General features: G+C 37.0%; 1 protein-coding gene across 2 annotated transcripts in view; it reads right to left on the bottom strand.

Moving 5' to 3' along the window:
- Window positions 1-27,032, bottom strand: part of LOC111145651 (RAB GTPase activating protein 1) — a 153,944-nt gene that overhangs the window by 30,886 nt on the left and 96,026 nt on the right. For both annotated transcript variants that reach the window (XM_022500721.1, XM_022500720.1), the window contains exons 14-15: window positions 7,221-7,334; window positions 2,080-2,154 (exon numbers count right to left, since the gene is read on the bottom strand). In XM_022500721.1, coding sequence (XP_022356429.1) covers window positions 2,080-2,154; window positions 7,221-7,334 — 189 coding nt within the window. The remainder of the gene's footprint in view (window positions 1-2,079; window positions 2,155-7,220; window positions 7,335-27,032) is intronic.

Genomic DNA, 27,032 nt, shown 5'->3' with positions numbered 1-27,032 from the left:
CTTTTCCTCTGAAACAAGCATTTATCCTAACACAATGATAAGCAGCACAGAGTTCAAACCAAAACACCATGGATTTGTCTGGGAAACCCATTTTAAAGGGGTTGTGATACTTAAATGGGGACAAATGTTCTTGGACTGAAGTTGAGAACAAAGAAAAACCATACGAGCTTGAGAGACTCTGAGATATCAAGTCTTATTAAAAACAACAAAATTTTAAAATTTGAGCTCTTGATGGATGTTAATTAGCTTCACTGTGGTAATCATTTCACAATGTACAGCTTATCAACTCATCAACTTGTACACCAAACACACACACACACACACACACACACATACACTTTTGCCAATTATATATCAATAAGGGTGGGAAAAAAACTTAACCCTTTTATAGCTTTATCATATTTTTACATGCTTACTAGTATCAAAAAGCTAGGTTCTCACAGAAGGAAGATACAAAGTGGTTTTGGTTTTACTTCTATTACAACCTACACAAGATGGCTTAAAACTCTTCAAAAGCTTCCCCTTATTTGGGGAAACAAAATTTAAAGTCCTTGGGCTGGCCTCTCCAGCTCCCACCCTATCCCCCATCACAGGTAATGCTCCAGTCACACTGCCCAGCTTCCAGTTCCTTCCACAGGCCAAGTCTTCCCCATTTCAGTGCTTCTATACGTTGTACTATTCCTCTTGTTGGGTGTGCTCTACTCTCCACTCTTGCTTTTAAAATAGTTTTCTTATTTTCACAATAATGTTAGCTTTAAAAAGTTAAATGATACAGACAAGCACAAGGAGTCCGGATACCCCCTCTCATTTCCAGCATGCACCTTAAAGGTTACCTCCCCAGAGAAGCCTGTGATATAAATAAGGCTCCTTTGCTGTAACCTTGCATAAAACTTTTTACTATACCTTCATGTCGCCACTGAGGTAATAATGACATGCTTCTGGGACTTTCTGCTCACAGCCAGTCAGCTTCACTAGCTCTGTATCTACAAAGACTGGGACCAGGTCTACTTCATTGGCTCCTGATCTCTAGCATCTATTATGCTAAAGACGGAGGTGCCCACACACTCTCCACTAACATCACTTGTGTGCTGTGTTTGCCAAGCATTTTGATTTTAATCATGAGGAAATGATCAGACAAATCAAGAATGTGGAGTATTTCACAAGACAATTTGCTTGAGTTTTTCCAAGACTGTCAATGGCATAAATCACAAGAAAAGCAAGGAAAGGAGGTAGTTGAGATTAAAAAAGTAAAGAAAAAGGACACCAAATGCATTGCTTGAATCTTCACTGATCTTGGTTAGGGAAAAAAAAAAAAAAAGCTATAAAGGACCTGACTGCGTAAACAACTGGGGAAACTCAAATGCGGACTCTGTGTAAGACATTACTGAGTCAGTGTGGAATTTCTTGGATGTGACTGCAGTATTATGCTCAAGTCTATAGGAATGAAGTAACTGATGTTTGCTACTGATTTTCCAAAAATAAATTCAAAAACTGTTTTTTAGTAAAAAATAAAATGTGTGTAAAAAAGGAGGAAAAGAGAGAGATGCAGACAGACAGAGAAAGCAATGTGGTAAAATAGGAACTGGTAAAACAGACGAAGAGTTTATGGGTATTTCACCTTAATGATTTTTCAGTTCTGCTGTGGATGTGAAAGATTATCAGTAAGTTGGAGGGTAAAGGTCTTTGCTGAATAAATAAATGAATAAAATGGCACTAAAAGAAAGCCAACTTCTCTGCTTCCTTCCCACCCCAATACACAAATGATCCCCAAACAAATACTAGTAATAGTGGCTACTTTATAGAATATAAAATGTCCGTAAGGGTTCAATCAACCAAGACTATCCAATCATTCTAGCAATCAAAATGAAGTCTACTCTTGTACTAGTGTTCAACAGTCATTTATTCTTACCATGTTTCTCTTCCATTATGATCTCAAATTAAGGAAAAGGTTTCCAGATATAGAAGTAAAACTCATGCACTAGAGTCTGGCCAAAGGCCATATGAAACCATGCTCAAGTCTAAGGCTATCATAAGCTGAGGCAGGTCATGTGTAAGTCAGAGCAGAGACCTAATACTCACATGGAGAAGCAGAACAGCAGCGAGAAATGACTGGCCCTGGCAATAGCCAATCTCTTCATCATACACAGAATATGCCTGGAGAAAGAAAAACATGGGAGGTATAAATAAATAAATAAATATAGTCACTCATAGGCCACAGCTGCCCTAAAGGACCTTGAATACAGGAAACGTGGAAGATACTCACACTCCATTATGGCATTTTGATAGTCAATGAATGATGCAAATATTTCTTGCCAATTTTTTTTTTTAATTTCAAAAAAGATTTTTTTTTTTTTTAAATTTGAGAGAGTGCGAGAGCATGAGTGTGAGAGGGAGAGGGAAAAGCAGACTCCCCACTGAGCAGGGAGCCTGAAGAGGGGTCCATCCCAGGACCCTGGGATCATGACCTAAGCCAAAGGGAGACACTTAGCGACTGAGCCACCCATGTGCCCCTCATCAATTTTTTCTTTACAATAAACACAACTGTCGCCATGACCTCCTATAGCCCAGGAGTGGAGAAAGTTAGGCAAAAACCACTTCAGCTCTAAAAAAAAAGTTGCCATGACTCTGTCTTGGCCCTTGCCTTCCCCTCTTCTGTCTGGAAAAATGTGCTCTTCCTTCAGGTTCCAAACACTCCATTACCCCAGGGTTCCCTCTCTTCTCTGTACTCTGACAGTACTTGCTACACAAGTATAGTTATCACAGCACTCATCACACTGCATTTTAAATGTCCATCTTCTCTACTGGACTGTGAGTTTCTTAGGGGCTGGAGTGATGCCCTATCCAACCTAGCCAGGACCTCACGCCTTCAACCTAGCCAGTCATACGGCACGCTTTAACTAAACACTGTTAACATTATTCATTTTTCTTTCTGGGAAAAAATCTTTTGGCAAAGACACCAAAATACAATTCTTTCCACAATGCCAGTAATAACTTTTCTGATAAGAGGGATTACTCCAAAACCATTTGTGGGTTCCTCTGGATTCTTATTTTGTATTTTTTTTGGCGGGAGATGATTATTGCCCATCTCTTCTGAACATTATCTTTAACAGAATACTGACATCTGACATTCCTTGTGGTTTACTCTTTTTGGTTCTTTGGTTGTTTTCCAGAGTCTTGTTTTTACGACTAATATTTCCAGTTCTCATGTAAGCTGTGGTGGAAAGGGAAATTCCTACAGATTCAAGATGCTATCCCCTGTTTAACAAGTTTATTTCTGATGAAATTCCATTTATTCCCCACTTATTTTTTGTACCATGGTTCCTCTGCATCTCATGAAAGCAATTTAGAATATGTCCAAAATAAAGATCATTTAGCAAAATGTGATGTTGATGCTTTTTAGATAGCAATTGAGTTAATATACACATGGGTTTTATCATTAGCATTTGGTAAAAAACTCTAACTTATATACTTTTTCAAAGACAAGATATCCAGAGGGCTTTTGAAACAATTTGTTTAATACAGTAAGGCATTATTTTGCATCTGTCATTATTAACACTAAGCAGTGTTAATAATCTTGTTAAGACTGTGTTAAAATCAGTAGTAGTATATGCTGACAGAGCTCTGTGGAAAGCAGTCTGACAATGTCTATAAAATTATCAATTAATAGTTGTTTGGTCAAGGAAGAAAAGAGGCTTCAGAGTTAGTCAGAGTTGGTCTGAAATCCCACAACCACTGATGTCTAGGTCTGGATCTTAGGCCCATTACCTTTATTTCTTATCTTTAAGATGTGAATAATCCCAGTATTTATATGACAGACTTGATGATTTATTCTCAGCTCTCTCACTATAAACTGCTCAGCACAGGACCCAATTATGTACCATGACGAAATGTATTTAATTTCTTTAGGCAGAAAATGGAGGGGAGCTTATTTTTCAGGGTCATGGGAAAGTCTGAAGGAATACATACAGATGTGAAAGTACATGACACATTTGAGACATGTTTAGGATATAAAATGCATGGAAGCTGTAATGAAATATGGGGAATAAAAGGCATTTCATCGGTTCATTAACACTTAATGAGCACCTACTATAAGCCAAGCACCATGCCAAGTGCTACAGACACCAACATACAGAAGTGATTTCTGCCCTTGAGAACTTCACAGTTTTGTTGGGAAGTCTGATGTGTATATCAACCAGAGTACAGTGAGAAGTTCAATGCAGCTGAAGCATAAAATATTTGGGAATTAAGGCAGGATAAATTGCAAAATGACTTTAATGCTAAGCTAAGAAATATGGGACCAGGAAATGAAGTAAGAGATTTTGATTTCATTCTGTGGGTTAGGAGGAAGCACTAAAGGCTTTTGTGGAGGCCCCATAAATGATCCAATTCTGGGGTCAACATGGAGAAAATAATAAATAGGTTAGAACCCAAAGGGAGGGAGACTAATGCAAGGCAGCTTTTGTGAAAGTGCTGGCACATATGATAGAGGCCTGTAGCCAGTAGTGATTAGAAAGGGAAGTAGGGCTGTAAGAGACATCAATCCTATCAAACTCAATGTGGCCAAAGGAAGGAACTGAAAACTAATAGAGAAATGACTATATGTTCAGCAAGACAATGGCATGGAGGGAAAAAGGAAGACTGTTTCCAATTAAAAGAGCCATAACAACTAAACATATTATGGATACTGCTGGATCCTATTCTCACCAAACGTATAAAGACATTTAGGGAAATGTGAAAGGTTACTGGATGGCCCTGATTGATAATGATGGCTGCTATGGATGGATAGTGATCTAATTTTTTTAGAGATGTGTAGTGAAGGACTCATTCATAATACCTGAGATTTGCTTGAAAGTACTTCAGGAAATAAAAAAATTTTTTTTGAGAGAGTGAGTGAGCAAGCCTGGGAGTGTGAATGGGGGAGGGGTAGAAAAAGAAAACCTTCAAGCAGATGCCCTGCTGAACGTAGAGCCTGCTGTGGGTCTGGATCTCATGACCCATGAGATCATGGCCTGAGCCAAAACCAAAAGTCAGACAATTAAATGACTGAGCCACCAGGTATCCCACTTCAGGAAAATTTTTAAAAGGGATAGAGAAAGCAACTATGGTAATATGTTCATAAATATTAAATCTGGTGGGGGGATATATACAAATTCATTATATTATTCAACTTTTATTACATTTGAAAATTCTCATTAATAAAACATGTTTTTATTTTTTTTTAAATTTTTTTATTTTTTTTAAATTTTTAAAAATTTTTATTTATTTGACAGAGAGAGAGATCACAAGTAGACAGAGAGGCAGGCAGAGAGAAGGGAGAAGCAGGCCCCCTGCCGAGCAGAGAGCCCGATGAGGGGCTCGATCCCAGGACCCTGAGATCATGACCTGAGCCGAAGGCAGAGGCTTAAACCACTGAGCCACCCAGGCGCCCCATAAAACATGCTTTTAAATGAACTCTATCTTTAGACCTTTTTGTTTGATGTACTTAACAGACCGCCTATAGGAAGACTAACTGACAGCTGGAAATTTAGGCCTTGAACTAAATGCAGATTTGGGAACATCTGTGCAGTGGTTAAAGCTGAAGCTGTGGGAGTGGAAGGAGTCACCCAGGGAGATAGTATAGAGCGACAGGAACTACTGATTGAGCACCTAGGGGAATGCCTCTGTTTTAGGAGCAGGCAGAGAGAGAAAGAGGGAGTCAGCAATGCTGAGGGAGAAGGCTGAGAGCAAAACTGGGAGGGTGACAGAGGTCAAGAGGTCAAGAGGAGAGCATGCTTCAGGGAAGATCATTGTGAGACAAACACTAGAGAGCAGTGGGATCAGGAGGAAGGGCTCAGAGGCAATAAGCACAGGGTTTCTTCGTGGGAAATTCTGCACTGAGTAACAGCCAGATGGCTGCTTAAGTGGGAAGCCCAACTAGGAAGGGGCTAAAAAAGGATGATCAGAGAAGAGCATTACAAAAGAAATGACAACTTTGTGGAAATTAAAGAAACATTTCTCTCAACCTAACTGTCCTTAGAGTTGAAGCATCTAGTTTATCCCTGGAGAACCTGCCCTTTATTAGCAGTCTGCCCTAAAACTTGTTAATTCTACCTTCTCAATCAATAACATGCAAGTTTCTTAAGGGTATGTCTCATGCCTAGTCTGTACTTCCTAGAGAGTAGATGTTAAATAGGTCTTGATAAATTTTGGGGGGAAAAGACTAAAGACTGATTCTGAGGACAGAGGAAGGTTGAAGAACTGTGGTCCCAAGTCCTCTCTTAGCCTTATGGCTCTGAAGTACCAAAATCTACTGGAAAATTGATTGCTGAAATTGAACATTACTGCTGAATTGAACATTTCCTTTATAGATCTTTTGACAGACATCAGTATTTCCCACCATTTATTATGCTGCAGCACTAAAAAGTCCACCTAGATAGGCATCACTACTTCCTGCTGTAGGATGTGTCCTAGCTCCTAAGTTCATAACTTATAATGGGAATACCAAAGGGAGTTTACAATGTTACAGGACTCAAGAGGCTCTTAACATAAGACAATTTCTGAAAAGTTTAAATGTAGAACTGGGTGGGGAGGGGTTGCCTGGGTAGCTTAGATCATTAAACATCTGACTCTTGACTTTAGCTCAGGTCATGATCTCAGGGTTGTGAGACTGAATCCCAAACTCCACGTCAGGCTCTATGCTTCACGTGAAGCCTGTTGAAGATTCTTTCTCTCCCCTTGCTCCTTTCCCCCTAAAAAAAATAGTAAGTATGGAATCAGGGGACTGTCATCTGCAAGTCCTGATTAGAAGGGTAAAAGAAACCTTATCATTTTATGTCTAATTGATTTCCTGTTCATTATGAGCATAAAATTAAAGGTGACATCACAATTTCAGAAAATCTATTCTTTTTTTTTTTTTTTAAAGATATTTTATTTATTCATTTGAGAGAGAGAGAGAGAGAGAGAACGCAAGTGCACGAACAGGGCGGAGGTTCAAGAGGGAAAGGAAGAAGCAGACTCTGAGCTGAGCAGGGAGCCTGACGCAGGGCTTGATCCCAGGACCCTGGGATCACAACCTTGAGTCGAAGGCAGGCATTCAACTGACTGAGCCACCCAGGGGCCCCCCTTTTTTGCCTTCTTAAACATCAATTACAAATTACACTTTGTAGTTACCTTCTGTGTAATTTCAAAGAACCAGAATCACCTTTAAAACCTAAGGTTTTTGTTTTTTTGATGTGAAATACCTTGCATATTTTATATAAGGAATCTTGTCCATCTCCTCCTGTGTCCTTAAAATAGTCATGAGCTGGGAATGTCCTGTTAATATCCCGAGTGATAGCACTGTCCTGGGGAGACTCCTGCGGAAACATTAGGAAAGAGGTTTAGTAGTTAATCATGTACGTATTTGTGTAAGTTTATACAACAAGGACTTCTCATTTACATGCTTTAAAGCTGCAGGGACACACATATACATGTGCATGCCCGGAGTTACTGCATCTTCAGGGACCAACTGTTCAAGCAAAAGCAAAATCAAGTATTAAGGAAAAAAATACGGAAGAAAAGGAACGTGGTTACTGCATTTACCTCATATGTAATCCATCCCTGTTGCAAGTGCAGCTGGTGACCTTTCTATTGCAAGAGGGAAAGTGTGGTAATCAAAATGGAGTTCCCACAGGAAAATATTCAAACTAATCTCAAAAGGAGGTAAAGTGCTCCCATTAGAAAAACAGGGTATAAAAACTGCTGCTTTAAATGATCCTTTGGCATGATGCCCATATGCCAGGTTCTTAAAAGGAAAAGGGAGGTCCCTAAATTGGGGTTTATCCTAAGGGTAAATGGTATAGAAGTGCATACAGTTTACTCAATATGAAACTAGACCACCAAATGTCAAGGGATTCAAACAGGCTATAGGAAAATATCCCTTCCTTTTGCCAATGGAGAAAACTAAACAAATGTCAATAATATCACAGCAATCCTTTAAACAACAAAGCAAGCATTCAGGTATTCCTAATAAATTCCCCTTGTTAAATTTCATGTGTTCACATGCTAAAGAATGGAAGCACAGAAACATGACCTTCTATTTTAACAGTGCATTGTCTTCATAAAACAATGGACTTGATTCTCCTTGGTGAGACTACATCACATTCAGCATACCATCTAAGAGCCTGATACTCCTGCTTCAAGATGAAAAATCAAAGTGATATTTTTCTCTTGTTCAGTAATTTCTCCAGTCTTTTGGGTCATCATGTTCCTGGGACCACAAGTATTTTACAGTTGTGGGATGTGAACTAACTTTACATTTTTAAAGTGTTATTGAATATATTTGACATGTAATGTATAAATTTAAGGTGTACAGTGTTTTATTACTCTGATACATTTATATATTGTAATATGACTGCCACTATAGCCATATTTCTTACATTACACAATATATTCATTATACTGTGCATCAGATCTCTATGGCTTTTTACTACTCATTACAAGTTTGTACACTATGAGCTCCCAAACTCATCCCAGTGAGCTAACTTTAAAGCCTATGCTCTTTTTTGATGAATAAACTATTTAAACTTTCAGAGATGCTGCCAAACTGCTTCCCAAAGAGCTTTACTGGCATACTACTCACTTTTAATATGTTATTAACAGTTAAGGCAAACTCAGAACGATGGTGCTCTCTGACAAAAGGACAAGATCCAAGGTGAGACCAAAGACCACAGTAGTTATTGCCTGGTGAGCTTCCAGGCTGCGGCACATGGAGAGGGAACTGAAACAGAGCTGGGGTGGGGAGTATTTCCCTGAGTTGAGAAAAGAGCGGGATATGGAAAGGGCAAGGTAGCTAGAGTTTGTAGGTCAGAGTACTGGAGAGGAAACGCTGAACAGAAAGGGATCTGTAGAGCTATCTATAGGAATCCCCACGAGTCATGAATCATAAAAGAAAAAAATTAGGTGAACTGGACTTCATTAAAACTTTAAAACTGTACTCTTTAAACACCTGGTAAAAACATGAAAATGTTAACCTTGACCAGGACAAAATACCTACAAAATCTGATAATGGTGCTATATCCAGAACATATAACTCTTAAAACAGATAAAGAGGCAAACAACTGATTTTTAAAAAAGGGGGAATGGTGGTAAGAGACTGAAGAGATACTTCACAGGGCAAGACACACAGATGGTAAATAAGCATGTGAAAAAATCTCAACATCATTAGTCATTAGAACAATATAAACTGAAACCACAATGAGATTCTACTATCCATCTAACTAAATGCTAAAACTAAAAAGAACCAAGATAGCAAGTGTTGGCAAAGGGTGTGTGTGAAACAACTGAACTCCCAGAAATTGGTGGGAATACGAAATGGTACAAATATTTTGGAAATGGTTTGGAAGTTTCTTATAAAGTTAAACATACACTTAACATATAATTCAGTGATTCTAGTCCTAGACATTTATCCAAGAGAAATGAAAATATGAATAAATGTAAAGACTTGAACTTGAATGGTCACAGCTTTAGTCATATTAACCCAAACTGGAAACAATATGAAAGTGCTCTAATGGGTGAATGGATAAATAAAATTGTGGTACAACCCATATAGTGGAATACTACTACACAGAAATAAAAATCACTGATGTATGCAACATGAATGGATCTCAACAGCATTTTCTAAGTGACTGGAGAAGCCAGACACAAAAGATTATTTTCCATTAATCCAGGTGTATGAAGTTCTTATAAAGACAAAATTGTAAGTTAGAAAGTAGATCAGTATTTGGAAGAAGCTGGAGTTAAAGGGAGAAAACTGATTCTCACGAGACATTAAGAGAACTTTTTGAAGTATTATCCATCACAACTATGATGGTAGTTAAAATGTACTGAATCATTTACTTAAAATTCATGTATTTTAAATTACAACTGAATAAAGATGATTTTAAAATGGAAAAATAAAAGAGGATGCTCATACAAATGAGAGACCCAAGATGATTCTAGCCTTTTAAAGTAGTAGAGTTCCCAGTCCTACTTTAGCGATGTACAGCTAAGCAATGAAAATGATGTAAGTCCATATTTACCTCAAGGTCTTAAAACCTAGGGCACAGCTTAGAGGGACATGTATCTAGGTCTGGAAGTTGGGTCAGTCTCTTAAGCTGTATAACTTTAGGTATGTTTCGTATCTTCTGTGACTAATATCGCCTACCTTACAAAGTTGTAGTAAGGGTTACATTAAATGTATACATAAAATTTAAATCTATAAAGAGCATCTACCAGTGTCTGACATGGATACAGAAAAGGCTGGATAAAAGTGGAAGGAAGCAATCTCCAGCACTGCTGAGAGCTGGGGCTATCCTCTGAACACACATATGTACACAATCACTAGTGATATGCAGAATACACACACACATAAGGTTCCTAGAATATATATTTTTACTCTTGTTTATCTTAAGTTCCCTATAAAACTATTCACGTAGGGATAGAAATTGTGATTCAGTTTTATAATTTCCACAGAGCCCAGCATAATGTAGGGCATAAAGTCAGTCAACGCTTGATAAACATACCTAATAAAGTTCAAATGCTTTCACAGGACTAAGCAATGGCAACACTATGTGGTCAACAGCCCGATCCAAACCAGGATCTCTAATGCTAACGTTTAATTCAAGATCCATGTAAATGAGGCACCACGCAATCAGGAAAGACCCTTATTAACCGGAACAATGAACAGAAATTTTTCCAAAGTTGACGTATAGAGGGCTAACAGACACATGAAAAGATGCTCAACATCATTCATTACCACGGAAATGCAAATCTTAACTACAATGAGAGTGGCACCTGGCTGGCTCTGTCGGAGGCGTGTGTACCTCTTGATCCTGGGGTTGTGAGTTCGAGCCCCATCCTGGATGTAAAGATTACTTAAATGAATAAATCAACTTAAAATAAAAAAAAGTCCCAAACAAAACTACAATGAGGTATCACCTCATAATTGTCAGAATGGCTAAGATCAAAAACACAAGAAACAACAAGTGTTGGTGAGAATGAGGAAAAAAAGGAAAAACCCTTGTGCACTATTGGTGGGAATGCAAACTGGTGCAGCCACTGGGAAAAACAGTGTGGAGGTTCCTCAGAAAGTTAAAAATAGAACTGTCCTACTATCCAGGAATCACACTACTGGGTATTTACCCCTCAAATACAAAAACATTAATTCAAAGGGATACATTCACCCCCATGTCTACTGTAGCATTATTTACAATGGTCAAATTACAGAAGCAACCCAAGTGTCCACTGATAGAGGAATGGATCAAGAAGATATGTTACATGTATATCTGTATATGTATGCATGTATATAATATAAATGTGGTATACACACACAAATGGAATATTACTCAGCCATAAAAAGAAATAAAATCTTGCCATTTACAACAACATAGATGGAGCTAAAGTATAATGCTAAGTGATAAATCAGTCAGAGGAGGACAAACACCATACGATTTCACTAATAGGTGGAATTTAAGAAACAAAGCAAACAAGCAAAGGAAAAACACAAAGAGAGACAAACCAAGACACAGACTCTTAACTACAGAGAACAAACTGATGGTTACTGGAGGGGTTGTGGAGAGGGGATGGGTGAGACAGGTGATGGGGATTAAAGAATACACTTATCATCATGAGCACTGTGCAATGTACAGAATCACCATATTGTACACCTGAAACTGATATAACACTGTAATTAATAGTGAAATTAAAATAAACTTAATTAAACAAAATACAATATACCATTTAAACAAGAAATAGTACAGATCTGTGAAAAAACTATCTAGAATATATCTAGAACTCAAAAAAAAAGATAATCTAATAAAATGGACAAAAATTTGAGCAGACACTTCATAAAAGAAAATAAATCAACAGCAAATAAGTAAATGAAAAAGTTAATTAAAACCACAATGAGGGGCGCCTGGGTGGCTCAGTGGGTTAAGCTGCTGCCTTCGGCTCAGGTCATGGTCTCAGAGTCCTGGGATCGAGCCCCGCATCGGGCTCTCTGCTCGGCAGGGAGCCTGCTTCCTCCTCTCTCTCTGCCTGCCTCTCTCCCTACTTGTGATCTCTCTGTCAAATAAATAAATAAAATCTTTAAAAAAAAAAAAAGAGAATGATTTCTTGTGCACTGATAAAGAGGGCTATATTACCTGGAATACTCTGAAGAGAGTTATTTAATATAGTGACAATTTGGAAAATCAGAATTATAATTTCAAAGCAGCATTAATGCAGTTTCTGAAAGATTTTGGAGCTTGAAAGAAAAAGAGAAGGGAGACTGAAAACATTAAAACAATGACTAAGATGAATTTCACATTGACAAAGCTTTCCCAAAGTGATGAACAGATATGTCACTGACCTATATTTGGAATAGCTACAAAAAATTATTCTGAAAAATTGTTAATTCTATTCTTGAATTGTATCTGCACTTCTAAAGAGAATTCTTTCGAAGAAAATGTCAGATGCATTTACTCTAGAAATTCTGTAAAACAATAGTCTAAGTTCTGAAACATTCTAAGAGAGTGACAGATTGTGGCTTAACACAAGCACGAAGGTTAAGTAAATTCTATTAAGAACTGAGAGGGAGGGGCGCCTGGGTGGCTCAGTGGGTTAAAGCCTCTGCCTTCAGCTCAGGTCATGATCCCAGGGTCCTGGGATCCAGCCCCGCATCGGGGTCTCTGCTCTGCAGGGAGCCTGCTTCCTCCTCTCTCCTCTCTTTCTGCTTGCCTCTCTGCCTACTTGTGATCTCTGTCAAATAAATAAAAAAAAATCTTTAAAAAAAAAAAAAAGAATTGAGAGGGATATGGAAAATTTCAAAACAGACTATGCCAGTTACATCAGTCATATCAGATTAGTAATGAAGATAAGATGAAGGCACAGTTATTACAGAAATATGGTTTGGAAATTCAAATGCACATAGGATAGGAAAATATAACTGGTCTGTTCTTATTACTCTGCCATCCCTCATCCATTGATCATGGGAGTCATCAGAGAATTAAGGGGTAAAACACCCTTGAGAAAAGTTGCATTGGAAAATTCACATCCTAAAATTCAAAGCCTCAACAATACTAATGTATCGGGGAGGTCTATGGCCAACCACTGACTTAAAATATCTAGTCTTAGGAAGTACGCTGAAAAACTTGGGATTAAATCCATTTGACTTGCCAGAAGTCAAGCTGTACAAAGATGATCAAGAAATTCTAACAATGATGAATTTAGTTAGTTTGTATCAGAAGAGTGACATCATCAACTTAGAAAAGACTGAAGAACAGGGAATGGCAAAACTGTCAGTTGATATGTGACCTGAAATTTGTCAAAGTTATGGCAGAAGAGGGTTTTTTTCTCCATCAACTGGTTTTATGTTTGTCACTTCATCCCAAGAGAAAGAGCTTTACTCTCCAGAAGAAAACTAAAATGCTCTATGAGTATGCAGTATTAGCATTTTACAAACTTTTTCTGTTAAGAGTCAGATAGCAAATAGTTTTGGCTTTGCAAGTCATTTAGCATTAAAATTACTCAATTCTCCCCTTGCAGAGTAAAAGTAGCCATAGACAATATGTAAATAAACAAGCACTCTGTTTTCTAATAAAACTTTATTTACAAAAACAAGAAGCATGCCTGATTTGGTCCCTGGGCCACAGTTTGCCAAGTCCTGCTCTAAATATGTATCACAGTAATTTTTTCATGGGCAATATGAACAGAGATTTGTAATGATTTTAAACATACTGACATGCTGTTGATTAATTTCATGTTTTACAAGCATAAATTCTGTCACAAATAAGCTGCAATAACTTAAAATGTATATCCCTTTGAACATATGTGCTTTTCATGTAATAATGAATGTTAAAAATGTTTGCTGCATTTTACAGAAGTCAGTTCTCCAAAAGTCTGTAAATTTTTGTATAACCAATGTAGCAGAAGTTTAAATTAAATCCTGTAAGTATGGTGGTATACTGTCCCTTACATTTCAATCAGCAATGCTCAGAAATCATATATACTATATTTCCTGCTCAGCAATTATAAACATATGCACTGAAACATACTAGACTGTCTAAAATACAAAGAAAATATCAGATGTTGGTAAGGATATGAAACAACTAGAACTCTCATTTGTTGTTAATGGAGGTATAAAATGATACAACCACTTTGATGAATTACACAACAGTTTCTTGTAAAGTCAAACATACATATACCCAGACCCAGCAATTCTCATCCTTAGTATTACATAGGAGAACCAAAAACATACAATCAAGAAAGAAAAAAGTTAAGAATGTTCATAATAACCGTATCTGTAATAGCCCCAAACTAGAAATCCCAATGTCCATCAACAGAAAAAGAGATAAATTATGGTATAATAATATAATGGAATACATATGTACATTGTTGGAAATAATTTCATTAAAAATTGTATTCTAAAATCTCAGTACATTTAAAATTTATTCATAAAACAAATACTGAGAATTAACACCTCATACTAACATCTAAATCTCTTTTATTGCCCCTTCTCATACTCCTGACAAACGGGACTACTCACTGTTGTTCAAAAATAACAAAATTAATGATACACTTTACTGCATTTTGTTATTTATCACGCAAGTTTGAGTGGGGGTTGAGGGTGGTAGGTGGGTAGGAGATAAGCAGGGGCAGAGGGAAAGGGAGAATCTTAAACAGGCTCCACACGCACCATGGAGCTCGATGCGGGGCTTGATCTCATGATCATGAGATCATGACCTGAGCTGAAATTAAGAGTTGGATTCTCAACCAACTGAGCCACCAAGGTGACCCACCTTACTGCATTTTAAAAGAAAAAATCTAACTTTTTGTTTTCTTCATATAGTAACAAAACCCTTTTATTTTAATAAAACTTATTTTACTTCCTTCTTATGATAATACTGGGAGGAAATAAGAAAAAAGATAATTTCACAGTTCAGAAATAACTGTAGCTAATGTTTGATAGATATGTGTTTTTTATGTAATTATTTTTATAAAAGTTCATACTGTTTTGAAAATTAGTTTTACTACCTGCAAAACATTGTGAGCATCTTTTCATATCACTTGACAAGTATCTACCCTGCCATTTTTAATGCACAGTTACCTGTAACATGGCTATACCATAATTTACTATGCTAAATCCCTGACTTTGGAATATTCAGGCTGTTCTATTTCTTTTGCTATAAACAAGGCTGTAAAGTAGAGCCATGATTCCTAAGGGAACAACAGTTTCCCATAATTTTATCATTCCCCCAAGATCCAGCATTTAAGCCTTGTGTCTTGGATTATGAATTACACTGCCAATTTGTTCTCCAGAAAAGTGTACCAATCAGTGTACACACCATATTAGTAGCACCCTTACAGCAATTATCCTGCTGTTTTGCAAGAGTCTTTTATGTACTTGTCTTACCCTTCTTCTAGTCTATGTATGGCTAATAATTGTATCTAAAGTTGCAAAGAACTACACATAAAGTTATCTGAGTCCATCCCATACTAATTCCAATGCACTGTTTGCTGAACCCACATGTTGACTGATTGAAAGGCATTACCGCACAGGTATTTCCTTGCTCGGTCAGTTGATTAGAGGGTCTAGAAGCAATAAAATCCAGTAGCAGTGAGTACATCTATTGCCAGGATCTTGGTTTCTAATACCAGTTACCAGTAAAAGGAACCAGGACTCCTTAGAGAAATCATTGTTTCTAAGACTGGGGCAGGAGATATAAGATGAACCTGCACTATCTAGAAGTGCCAGAAGAGTAAGGAAGTGCTTCCCCTGTATCCTGACTATGAAGAAAACAAACCACAACAACAGGAGTGTGCCAGAGGGTAAGAGGAGCCAAAGAAAAGAGTTCCCAATGGCCAAAGCTAGAACAATTAAAACAAAATAAACGAAGTAATACTGGATTATAATCCAAGTATAAAACAAAAATCCATGAGTCTATACTTACATAAACAAATGACTAAATAAATAAAGGCATGGGGAGGGGTGAGACAAATATCCTATGCAGAAGAATTCCCAGTAACGTATGCAGACACGCTGCTCTCCTGGAGGAAGCCCATTCCTGGTGTGAGCGGTGCAGAGCGACTTCCTTCAGAAGAATACACTATGGAAAGGGGAAAAACTGACTTAACAGTGAAGAAATATGACAAATATGCCCTCAGCCACATGATCAAGGTCAAAATCACAGTGGTGAGTCATGGTGATAGTCCCTACCCTTGATAAGAGATGATAAAAATGGTGCTTTACCTATATGCTCATCAACAAAACTCATAACCTCATAAGAAAAACAGATCAATTCCAGCTGAAGGGCATTCTATAAAATACCTGACCAGTATTCCCTAAAACCATCAAAATCATAAAAAACAAGCTGAAGTATAAAACATTGTTACTGTCAAGAGGAGCCTAAGGAGACATGAGGATGAAATGTAATATAGTATCCCTGAACAGGATCCACTACAAGGAAAGGGCATTAAATAAACATTAAGCAAAACTAAATAAAGTATAGGGGTACCTAAGTGGCTCAGTCTGTTAAGCAGCTACCTTCAGCTTGAGTCATGATCCTGGGGGCCCTGGGATAGAGTCCCATATCAGGCTCCCTGCTCAGCGGGGACCCTGCCTCTCCCTCTGCTACTTCCCTCCCTGCTTGTGCTCTCTCAAGCTCTCAAATAAATAAAATCTTTAAAAAAAAAACCCTAAATATAATTTCAGTTAATATTAATACAACTATATCGTTTACTAAACATAAGATGTTTAGTTAACATCTTACATGCAGGGTATGGGAACACCCTATACTATTTTCACAATTTTTATAAATCTAAAACCATTCTTAAATACAGTTTATTAAAAGAAAAAAATGGAAATGGCATTATCTCCTTATACAATATGGAAATTTGGACTTTTAGCAAGGTTAAGCCACCCAAGTTCACATACCAATAATGATCTGCACTTATTAGCCACTCAATAAAATGCTAAACAGAATATGTGGAATAAAACTGGTGAAATGAATTCTGTGGGTATAAGCTTATTAGTAATCAAAAGTAGGTTCTGTTCATGTGACAGATTTATAGATGACTTCTCTCTTGGCCTGAACTCTTACGCCCTTTTAGTGTATATGATACAAAGCAATGGTGAAGCTTTGTTATTTAATTTTTAAGGTTCTTCTAAAAATAAGTCTGCAGAGAAAACCCTAAGGAAATAATAATACTTATATGCTGTTTTCTTCTCTCCATCTAAGTTTTGAAAGTCATCCATTAGTTCAAATCACAGTGGTACCACATTCTGTAATTTTTCTGGATAACTATTTTTATATCTTACTGTGAGAATTGGCCCACTGGGTAACTTCTCAGGATTAACAAGGTACTGGGAACTGGCGGAAACTCTTTGAATACACACCCTTTGTAAACTCAAGTTGAAAAATAGAAAGCTAAGAATGGCAGGAAGAAAAGGAAAGTACCCAAACAAAGAAAATACAGTGGAAGGCTGCCATGAGAAATAACCAACACAGGGAAGATTATTATTTCCAGAGTAGCTTGTTGCCTAAAGAAAAAGTTAGAAAGATCTTGGGACTAGTGTGTAATGTTAATAAATGATTTGTTAAAAGCCATCATGTAACACTTAAGAAAACAAAATAAAACAGAAACCACCAAAACCCCACTCAAATCTATTATACCGTATTCTATCTTTACACGTTTTTACAGAAATAAAAAAATTTGATATCTTGCTCTTAAAGTCAGCTATAGCTTGTAAGAAATGAATTTTAAAGACTTAATTTTTAAAATCCCCTAAGATAAAAACTCAAAAAAAGAAAAAAGAAATTGAAGGGGTGCTACATGTTTATAAGGGAATAAATGAGGACTGAAAACATCCTTGAGGTATAATCATTCTCTGTAAATTACGTAACTCTCATCATATGTTATTTAATTATATATGTTTTGGAAACAGCAGACTTGCTTAAGTAAAAAAATAAAGAATAAGACTTCTACGCCAGTGAAAATAGATGTTCTTATGTGTGGACAAGACCAAGATGGTCCTACACAAATCTGAAAAATCTGGAAATTTTATTTCAATTGATCATGTTAAATCTAAGCACTTCTAACTGGATGTAACCAAAAAAGGTGATTAAGGAAAACAGTAACAATTATTCTGTCTCTTGAACAATAGCTTTGTCTTTAAAAATCAAATACTATAACCCTCTTAAAGAATGCCTCACACAGGAATTCTGACAAAATAAAAAGAAGGTATCTGTGATATTCCTAGAGATTTCTGAAATTTTGAAGATTCCTGAGATGTGTTTGGAGACTTAATAAACAGACTTACAGGTTACCATAAATTCTCTGACACTGCATGCAATGCTTTGCATGTATTTTTCTAAGAGGAATGTTTAGGAATTTTAAGACTCACTAGAATGTGGAAGTTCATAAGCGCAGAGACTTGTTTTTTTCATGTGCCATCTACAGCTCCTAGAAGAGTCTGACAAATGGTAGACGTTCATCAGGTATTTGTTGAATAAATGAATTCTCAAAGGGATATATGAGACACCTAAGGTTCAGGGCCACTCATTTTTTGCTGACAAATTTGCTTTTAGAGACTTAAAAATAATTAACCAACAATAACAAGAGCTAAGATGGATCTACTGCCATGGTTTTAACTGCCTTACGTACAGACAGATCGACCCATCTTAACCTTCTGACAACAGGGGAAGAAGTTAAATCATCTGGCTAGAAAGGGGAGAAGCTGGGCCTGGAACCCAATTCTTCTGGCTTTTTAGCTCACATTCTTAACCTAGACAAACATACTGTAAAAGTGAGCAAAGTCCCTTATCAGTAGTGAGTGACCTTTCTAGTTCCTAACATATGAAAAAAAGGCTTTTGTCTTCTAGCTCTTATAACTAAAACTGACATGACAGACTTTGAAAATATGCTTTTTCTTTTTACTCATATGGAAGTGCTTTCTTGGATAAGGGTTGTTCAGTGGGCTTAAACAGAAGTAACTAAGGCCCTTCATGCAGACAGAGAACAACATGCAGACAGAGAAATATATATAATGCTCTTAAACATAAAAACAAAGTGAAGAAAATCTCAACATGTGGCCCTTCTAGAAGTTATTCAAAGAAAAGGCATTTTCCCTAAATGCTCGTTGGATTCCAACATGTACCTTAACCATAAGACCTTGTACATCAGTGGTGGCTCTTTCCCATCAGACTTGAGATTTATGATTTTGGCATATTTCCAACTTTGGGAGAGAGCCAAGGGACAAAATGTGTATTTGTCAGGTTTTCCTGTTTGGGACTTAGCGCCCTGTGGGGGATCTGCAATTTTAGTACCTAATTCAGAAATCCACTGTATATTACCAACATCATAATTTATCTCACCCAAATGAAATTACAAAGAAGCTAAATCAGGCAGCAGGAAAAATGTTGACATATAATATAAATGACGCAGTAAGTGTTTTTGGTTTTTTCCCCCTATGAATAATGTTAACTAGAACACTGCAGAGCTCAGTATGAAATACCTTTGCTAACCATCTTTTTTTTTTTTTTTTTTTTTTTTTTAAATCATTTCTCAGAAACAAAACCCATTTGGGTTTCTCTATTTTTGTCTCATTTAGAAAACTGCCCTTCCATCTCAAGACAATTAGATAACTATATCAACGTCCAATGTTACTAATCTTCCTTCATTCTCTTTTTCCCTTCCAATAAAGAAAACTTACTCTAAACATACACAACAAAAAGACAACCATGTACTATGGCAATGAACTGCCAGAGAATGTTATACAGAGCAGACTCAGAAAGCAGGCTCCAGTAATGTCTACCAGACAAGCAAGTGCCTCTAACTTTAATACATACTTTAGCCCTTGTCAGCTGAACAATTATATACTTCTTACGTTAATTCTATCGCATACAGTATGACAGAAAATCAGATGACTTCTTCAGAAAAGACAGTTTTTTAATAAAATAATGTACTGCTATCGCATTGTTTCAATCCAAATATGGCATTATAGTGCCATTCTAAAAATAAACTTAAGTCCCCTGTGATATGCAGTCTTTTAGCTATGTTCATTTCCTTTTAGGGCTCAAGTTTCCCACAGGAAAATTATTCAATGTTTGGCAAAACGGTCCCAAATCATGTATAGATAAGGCATAAATGCTAACTGCACTGTCAACCTTTTCCTGCTTTGTTATTGTTGCTTCTTCTTCATAGTAATCCATCATGGAGAGGCCCAAGAAGCAGGAAATACTCATGAACTGTTACCTGACAAAAGTGAACACAAAAAGTGTCATTTTGATTAAAAGCTGGGAGGGGAGGTAATCTATGAGTCAGCTAAATTTGAAGTCACAAAACTATGAAATACAAAGGCATATTCCAAACACTTGTTTCTGATAACTGTGATAATTTCCAAATACTTACTTCAATTATATTACTGAGTAAGACCATGTATCAAATGCCTTCTTTGTACAGCTTAATAAAGACTCTACTGTTTGACTTACACTATTTGCTTAAAGGTTTTATAAAGCATTCTGTGTCCAGAACCAAATCTTCTTAAAATCACCCATTCATGATATACCACACACATTATCAAGATATATTTCTCAAACTGTATTTTTATATAACCAAATAATCAAATTATGATTTCTAAGAAAATATTTGTATTTCATAATCCTTAACAAATACTCAGTTTTAAAGTTAGTTTCTTCTGAAAATAACTCTTAAACTAGAGAATTAAGTAGCAAAAATATACAGCAACTACAGAATAGCTAGATATATTAATATGACTTTACAATTCTACAGAGTTCCCAGCTCTTATAACAGTTAACACAACTGAGAATCTGTGTTTGAATGATATTAATCACAGACACCTTCATCTGTGAACTGCTGAACTGCATTCAGAATTCTATAAGAGGTCTGCATTCATATACTTACTCACACACTATATGTTCTGGGTTTTGATATCTATTTTAGTTATATATTTTTATATAGCTTTCAGGCAAAAATAATGTTTCCTTGAGCCCCAATATACAAGAAAAATGTTTGAGATTTTAATATTTCCCTAAAAAATTAATCTTAAACAATTACCGAGAAATAAATATTTAAATATTTAAAAGCGATCTTATTTCATCATTAATGTATAAAGCTGTAACTATATAGATCTTTTTTTATCAACCTAAAAACTCAAAACTTATCCGCACAAAGGTATAATACTAACCAAAGTCTATTAGCACTTTTGTAGTAATGCCTTTCTACATAGGTAGTAAGAGCCCTCCTGAAATTAAGTTTTTTAAACTGTTTTTCTATTTAAAGTTCTTGGGAAACAGCACTTTTAAAAGATACTGGACTAGCAGTGATCTTCAATTTTATTTAAGCAAAAACTTCACCCTCTAATCTCAACAGCAGTACAAGTACTATAAATAGCCATGCAAGCTTTCTAGAACCACCCATGTCATGTATTTTCACTTGCCCTAACAAACATTTCTGAGGTGGCTGCCAGTCATCAACAGAACTTTCCAACTAAGATTTTAATTGGTTTGGTTGTAAGTGCCAATGGAAAATACTTAATAACATACCAAAATCTGAGTACTTGTTTTCCTTTTTTCCCCAAACCTGCTAGCAACTCCCATTTTCTAAGCACTTGACGAATGTTGAACAATCCTTTGAGCTTACTTTGGTGGTATGACAGCCTAAGGGAGGTATAAGACCGGGCAGGATTTGAGTCCCAGCTCCACAACTAATTAAGTCACCACTCTGGGTCTCCCTTTCCCCATCTGTGAAAGGAAGGGTCTAGATTGCGACCTCTAAGGGGTCTTCTAGCCCTGTGACTTTAGGATTCTATATTATGTAATTTACCCCTTCAAAAATCTTAAGTCCATCTCTACTTCCTAATTAAAATCAAATTCCTACCCTAGCCATTTATTCCAGACTAGGTCATCCCAATTTATTTATCTACCTTTCCTTCTTTTTAAAAAAGATTTTATTTATTTATTTGAGAGAGAGCAAGTGAGCGCATGCAGAAGTTAGGGGGAGCAGTAGAGGGAGAGGGAGTGGACACTCCGCTGAGCAGAGATCCTGACGTGGGGCTCGATCCCAGGATCCCGAGATCCTGAGCCAAAGGCAGGTACTCAACTGACTAAGCCACACAGGCGGCCCCCCCAATTTATCTTTCTGACCTTACTCTGCATTATACCTCAACTTGAAACCTCTGGTTTATCCATGCGGCCATATTCACACAAGGAAGACAGCAGCACCTGTTAATATGTACCGAATGCTTACTATGGGCCAAAAGCTTCACATGCATTAGCTCATTTAATCCTAATACTTGCATGAAATAGTGTTATTAATTAAGGCAACAGAGACAAAGGGATTTCATACCTTGCCGTAGGTTCACAGTTATTAACTGGCAGAGCTAGAATTCAAACTCAAGTCTGCCTCTCAAGCACATACTTTTCATCACTACATATTACATGGTCTATTTCTTCTTTTTTTTTTTTCTTTTTAAGATTTTATTTATTTATTTGACAGAGAGCTCGCAAGTAGGCAGAGAGGCAGGCAGAGAAGAGAGGGGGAAGCAGGCTCCCTGCTTAGCAGAAAGCCTGATGTGGGGCTCGATGCCAGGACCCTGAGATTATGACCTGAGCCAAAGGCAGAGGCTTAACCCACTGAGCCATCCAGGCGCCCCACATGGCCTATTTCTTAAGTACATAAATGACCCCTCTTCATTCAGAGCTCTTTGAAGCTTAAAACACCCCTTGCCATGATTTCATTTTTTCCTAGTACAACTCATTTTTGAATTTCAATGAAAGGGATACCTCTTCACCACTGCAGTCCCAAATTTCCTTTTTACCTCTAACCTACTAGATAAAGCTTTTATTCTAAGCCTCAATGACTTGTTCCTTAATGAAGTACATCTAAATGCACGTACCTTAATGTCTAAGAATTGCACAGAAGTAGTCCTCCAGCACAACATACTATAAAAGCAGGACAAAATACATAAAACACCAAGGCACTGATGGAGCAAATCATTATGGCAGTACTTGAGGGGTTTATGATTCCTGCAAAAAGGGTGGGTCACTCCACATTCACCCAGGGCTTTCCTCTGAGTACATTCCAGTTTGCAGCAAGCCCTGGAGGTTACTGGGAGATTCTGACCTCTGTGTGACAGAGAAATAATAGCAACAATCTTTTACTGAATTTCTATGCACAATTCTACATACTTAAAATGTATAGTGTCTGAATTTCACAATAATTCTAACAAAAAGGGGAGTAAGCCCATTTTACAGAATAGAGAACCAAGGGCTAGAGATTCCAAAATCCATGCTCTTTTCATTACTTTCCTCTTTATCTTAGGAGAAAAGTGATCCAAGAATATAAACATAAAGAGCTTTACATTAATGTAACATGCATCTAATCTTAAACCAACCCCTTTAGTGTTGGCATCATCATAACTCAAACATGAGTATACTTCTGAAGTTCAGACAGATTAAGATTACCTAATAAATAGCCAGAATGAGTACCTAAATTCTGTTTTAACTTCATTTCCAGTGCTCCATAGAATACAACACACATCCTCGGTACAAGGATGTTAACAATTCATGATGGTAACATAGTCTAAGTAGGAAGGGTTTCAATTACTACAAATATCATGTCATGAAGAAAAAGAACTTTTAAAAATGAAAAAGACTTTAGAGTCAGATTCTGTTCCCCAAGGGCCAATGAAGACAAGACCCACAAATGGCCTTCTTAATTTTTTTATTTCTGGTCTAGCTATAAATAACTGGTTTTGGCAATGGGGATTTCCCCAGTCTTTCTGGAAGAAAATTCATAAAGAAGTCATGCTGTTTAATGCTGTAACTTCTGCTTTCTCCCCAAAATATTAATTTACTAATTCAATAGGTATTTATTAAAAGCTGATAGACACAGAATTTAGAGTTTGACTTTGAAAAGACTTACTTTTGTATGTTGTTCAAAGCCAATACAATCGTTTTGTAACAAACCAATAAATCTTTCATTAAGTGATTTTTATCATGGTAATGTAACATAAAGATGTACTTTTTACTCTGCAAAGGGCACTCTCGTGTCATATGTTGCTTTGATAATTGTAGGTTACTTTATTAGTCTATTGTCTATAGATCTTTTGGGTTCCTCAAACTCTGCTCAGCTGAATACCTTTTTTTTTTTTTTTAAGATTTTATTTATTTGACAGAGAGGGAGAGAGAGAGATCACAAGTAAGCAGAGAGGCAGGCAGAGAGAGAGAGGGAGAGAAGGGAGGAAGCAGGCTCCCTGCGGAGCAGAGAGCCCAATGTGGGGCTCGATCCCAGGACCCTGGGATCATGACCTGAGCCAAAGGCAGAGGCTTTAACCCACTGAGCCACCCAGGCGCCCCCCAGCTGAATACTTTCAGCAATCTTATACAAGGGGTGGGCTGAGATAACACTACAGAGATCTTACTTTTCCCAGAACCTTGCCCATCTCATATACTGCCTTCTAAGGAAAGTCATCTAACACACATCTCCTTACCTATGAATACTGCATAGTACTTCACGTTCCACTCATCATCTCATATTCCCACTTGCCATCTGATACTGTCTTGTACTATAGACACCTGCATACCAGTATACATATATTCATCAAACACACACACACACACACACACACATACACACACACACACACACACACACACACACGTTTGTTTTCATGATTTCCTTCCCAGGATGTCAAAGAAGATGCCTTCAAGTCTGTTATCTTCCCTTGGTAAAAACCAAAATTAAAAAATGTGTAAAAAGACCCAAACAGATACCTATGCATCATCATGATGTAGTAGATTGGAATCAAAAAGGTCTTACAGACCCCAAAACAGGCTTCCACAATTGTAAAAGAGGGATAATATATCCCCTTTGCCTGTCTTCCTAGGAGGATAAGAATAGGAAGTTGCTCTATATAGGACCAGAGACAACAGAGTGCTATAAGGTTCTCATTTTCTACTTTAGTATGTTCTAAACCCATGCTTTCCGGTTTCCCTCTACTTCTGCTGAAATTTATTTGCCTTTTCCTAAATGTGGTTTATGCTTCTTGTAAAAAATAATATACCTACTTATTTGGAAAGGTCACAGTACAAAGCTTACAAAGAAAAATAGCAGACCCTAGACCCCTCACTCCTCCCATCTTGCTCCCTGCTCCCCAGAAGCAACCATTTCTTCCTTTCCTTTTTCTTTTTTCTTGGCTGATTTCTTTCTTCCTATTTCTAAATATAATAATATATATCTAAATATAATAATATATATATAAATAATATACTTAAATTGCTATTTTCTCTGTGTTTGTGTGTGTTCATACATATCTTCCATACTTTCTAGTATGGAAGATGATACTGTACCTGTCATAGTCCCCAAACTCACCCACCCGCCACACGCACTTCTCTTCCTTGACTCTCAATGTAATTTTGCTACAATTTTTAGTTAAATCAATATTGTTCATAGCTAAATCACAGAATATATCACAACTAGACTTCCTTTGCTAATTTTCCATTTTGTCTGCACAGTTACTAATTGCTCCATTTCCATTTTGTCTGCACAGTTACTAATTACTCCATTTTTCTTCTCAATATTCTATGTATATCTATCACCAATTCTTCCCCAACAAATCTGACAGAATTGTAAATGAAATCCTGGGGCATCTGGGCAGTTCAGTCAGCTAAGCGTCTGACTCTTGTTTTCAACCTTGCTCATGATCTCAGGGTTGTGAGATCAAGCCCCTCTTTGGGTTCTGCACTGGGCATGGAGCCTGTTTAGGATTCTCTCTCTCCTCTCTCCCCTTCTTCACACACACCTCTCTCTCTCAATAAATAAATTTTAAAATTAAAAAGTAAATAATTAAATAAAAAGAACTGCAAATTCCTCTCAGTTATTTTTTTCTAAAGACATACTTCCTAGTGTCCTCCTTCCTTCTGCTCCAACTTGGATGAGTTGCCATCTAGGTTTGCTGCACAGCTGATATCCCATGGCTTTCCTTCTCCATCACCATGGGAATTCTCTTCCCCTCGGTCCTGTGTTGGGAGCCCCTGCTTCCTGGTTTGTCTGTCTTCCACTTTTTAAATTTCAACCACTGTTCTGGGGAAGCATATCTTTTGGTAACTCACTGAGAAAGGATGTAAGGCAGGTAAATATTTTTGAGACCCTGCATATCTCAAAATGGGTTTTTACTCTCACACTTGAAAGAAAGTTTGACTGGGTATAAAATTCTAGGTTTAAAAAAAACAAAAACAAAACACTTGTCAAAAATTAGAAGTTATTCCCAGTTATCTCCTTGCTTCAATGTGGCACGAAGTTCAGTGCTCTTTAGATCTCTGTACTTAGCGTGTTCCCACTCTTCCATCCTTACTAAGCCAGACCAAGAAGCTATTGAGATTTTCCTTTATCCCCAGTGTTCTGAGATTTTATGATTCGCCATCATAGAGTCTTTTTCATACACCAACCTGGTCCTTTTCATTATGGAAACTCATATCTTTCAGTTTTAAAAATTTTTCTTCTGATATTTCTCTGAAAATTTCCTCATTTCCTCCCCCCACATTCTGTTTCTGAAAATCATGTTAGCCAGATATTGGGCCTCCTCTATTGCATCTCTGTCTTGTTTTTAACTGTATTACCATCTTTTGTTTCATTATCTTACTTCAATTTTACCTTCCAACTTTTCTGATTTAAAAAATACCTCATTAGGGGTGCCTGGGTGGCTCAGTGGGTTAAGCTTCTGTCTTCAGATCTGGTCATGATCTCAGGGTCCTGGGATACAGCCCCACATCGGGCTTTCTGCTCAGCAGGGAGCCTGCTTCCCCTCCTCTCTTTGTCTGCCTCTCTGCCTACTTGTGATCTCTCTCTGTCAAATAAATAAATAAAATCTTAAAAAATAAATAAAAAATAAAATAAAAAATGCCTGATTATACTTTAAATCTCAAGAGCTCTTTCTTATTCTCTTCCTGTTCATTTTTTAAAAAATGGCAACTTACTCTCTTTTCACAGATGCAAAAGCTTCTCTGAAAATATATTTTGGAAAACATACTGGATTT

The sequence above is a fragment of the Enhydra lutris genome, unplaced genomic scaffold (genome assembly GCF_002288905.1).
Source record: "Enhydra lutris kenyoni isolate GAN:26980312 unplaced genomic scaffold, ASM228890v2 scaffoldscaffold13, whole genome shotgun sequence".
Classification (NCBI taxonomy): domain Eukaryota; kingdom Metazoa; phylum Chordata; class Mammalia; order Carnivora; family Mustelidae; genus Enhydra; species Enhydra lutris.
This window is presented reverse-complemented; position numbering and strand designations above follow the sequence as displayed.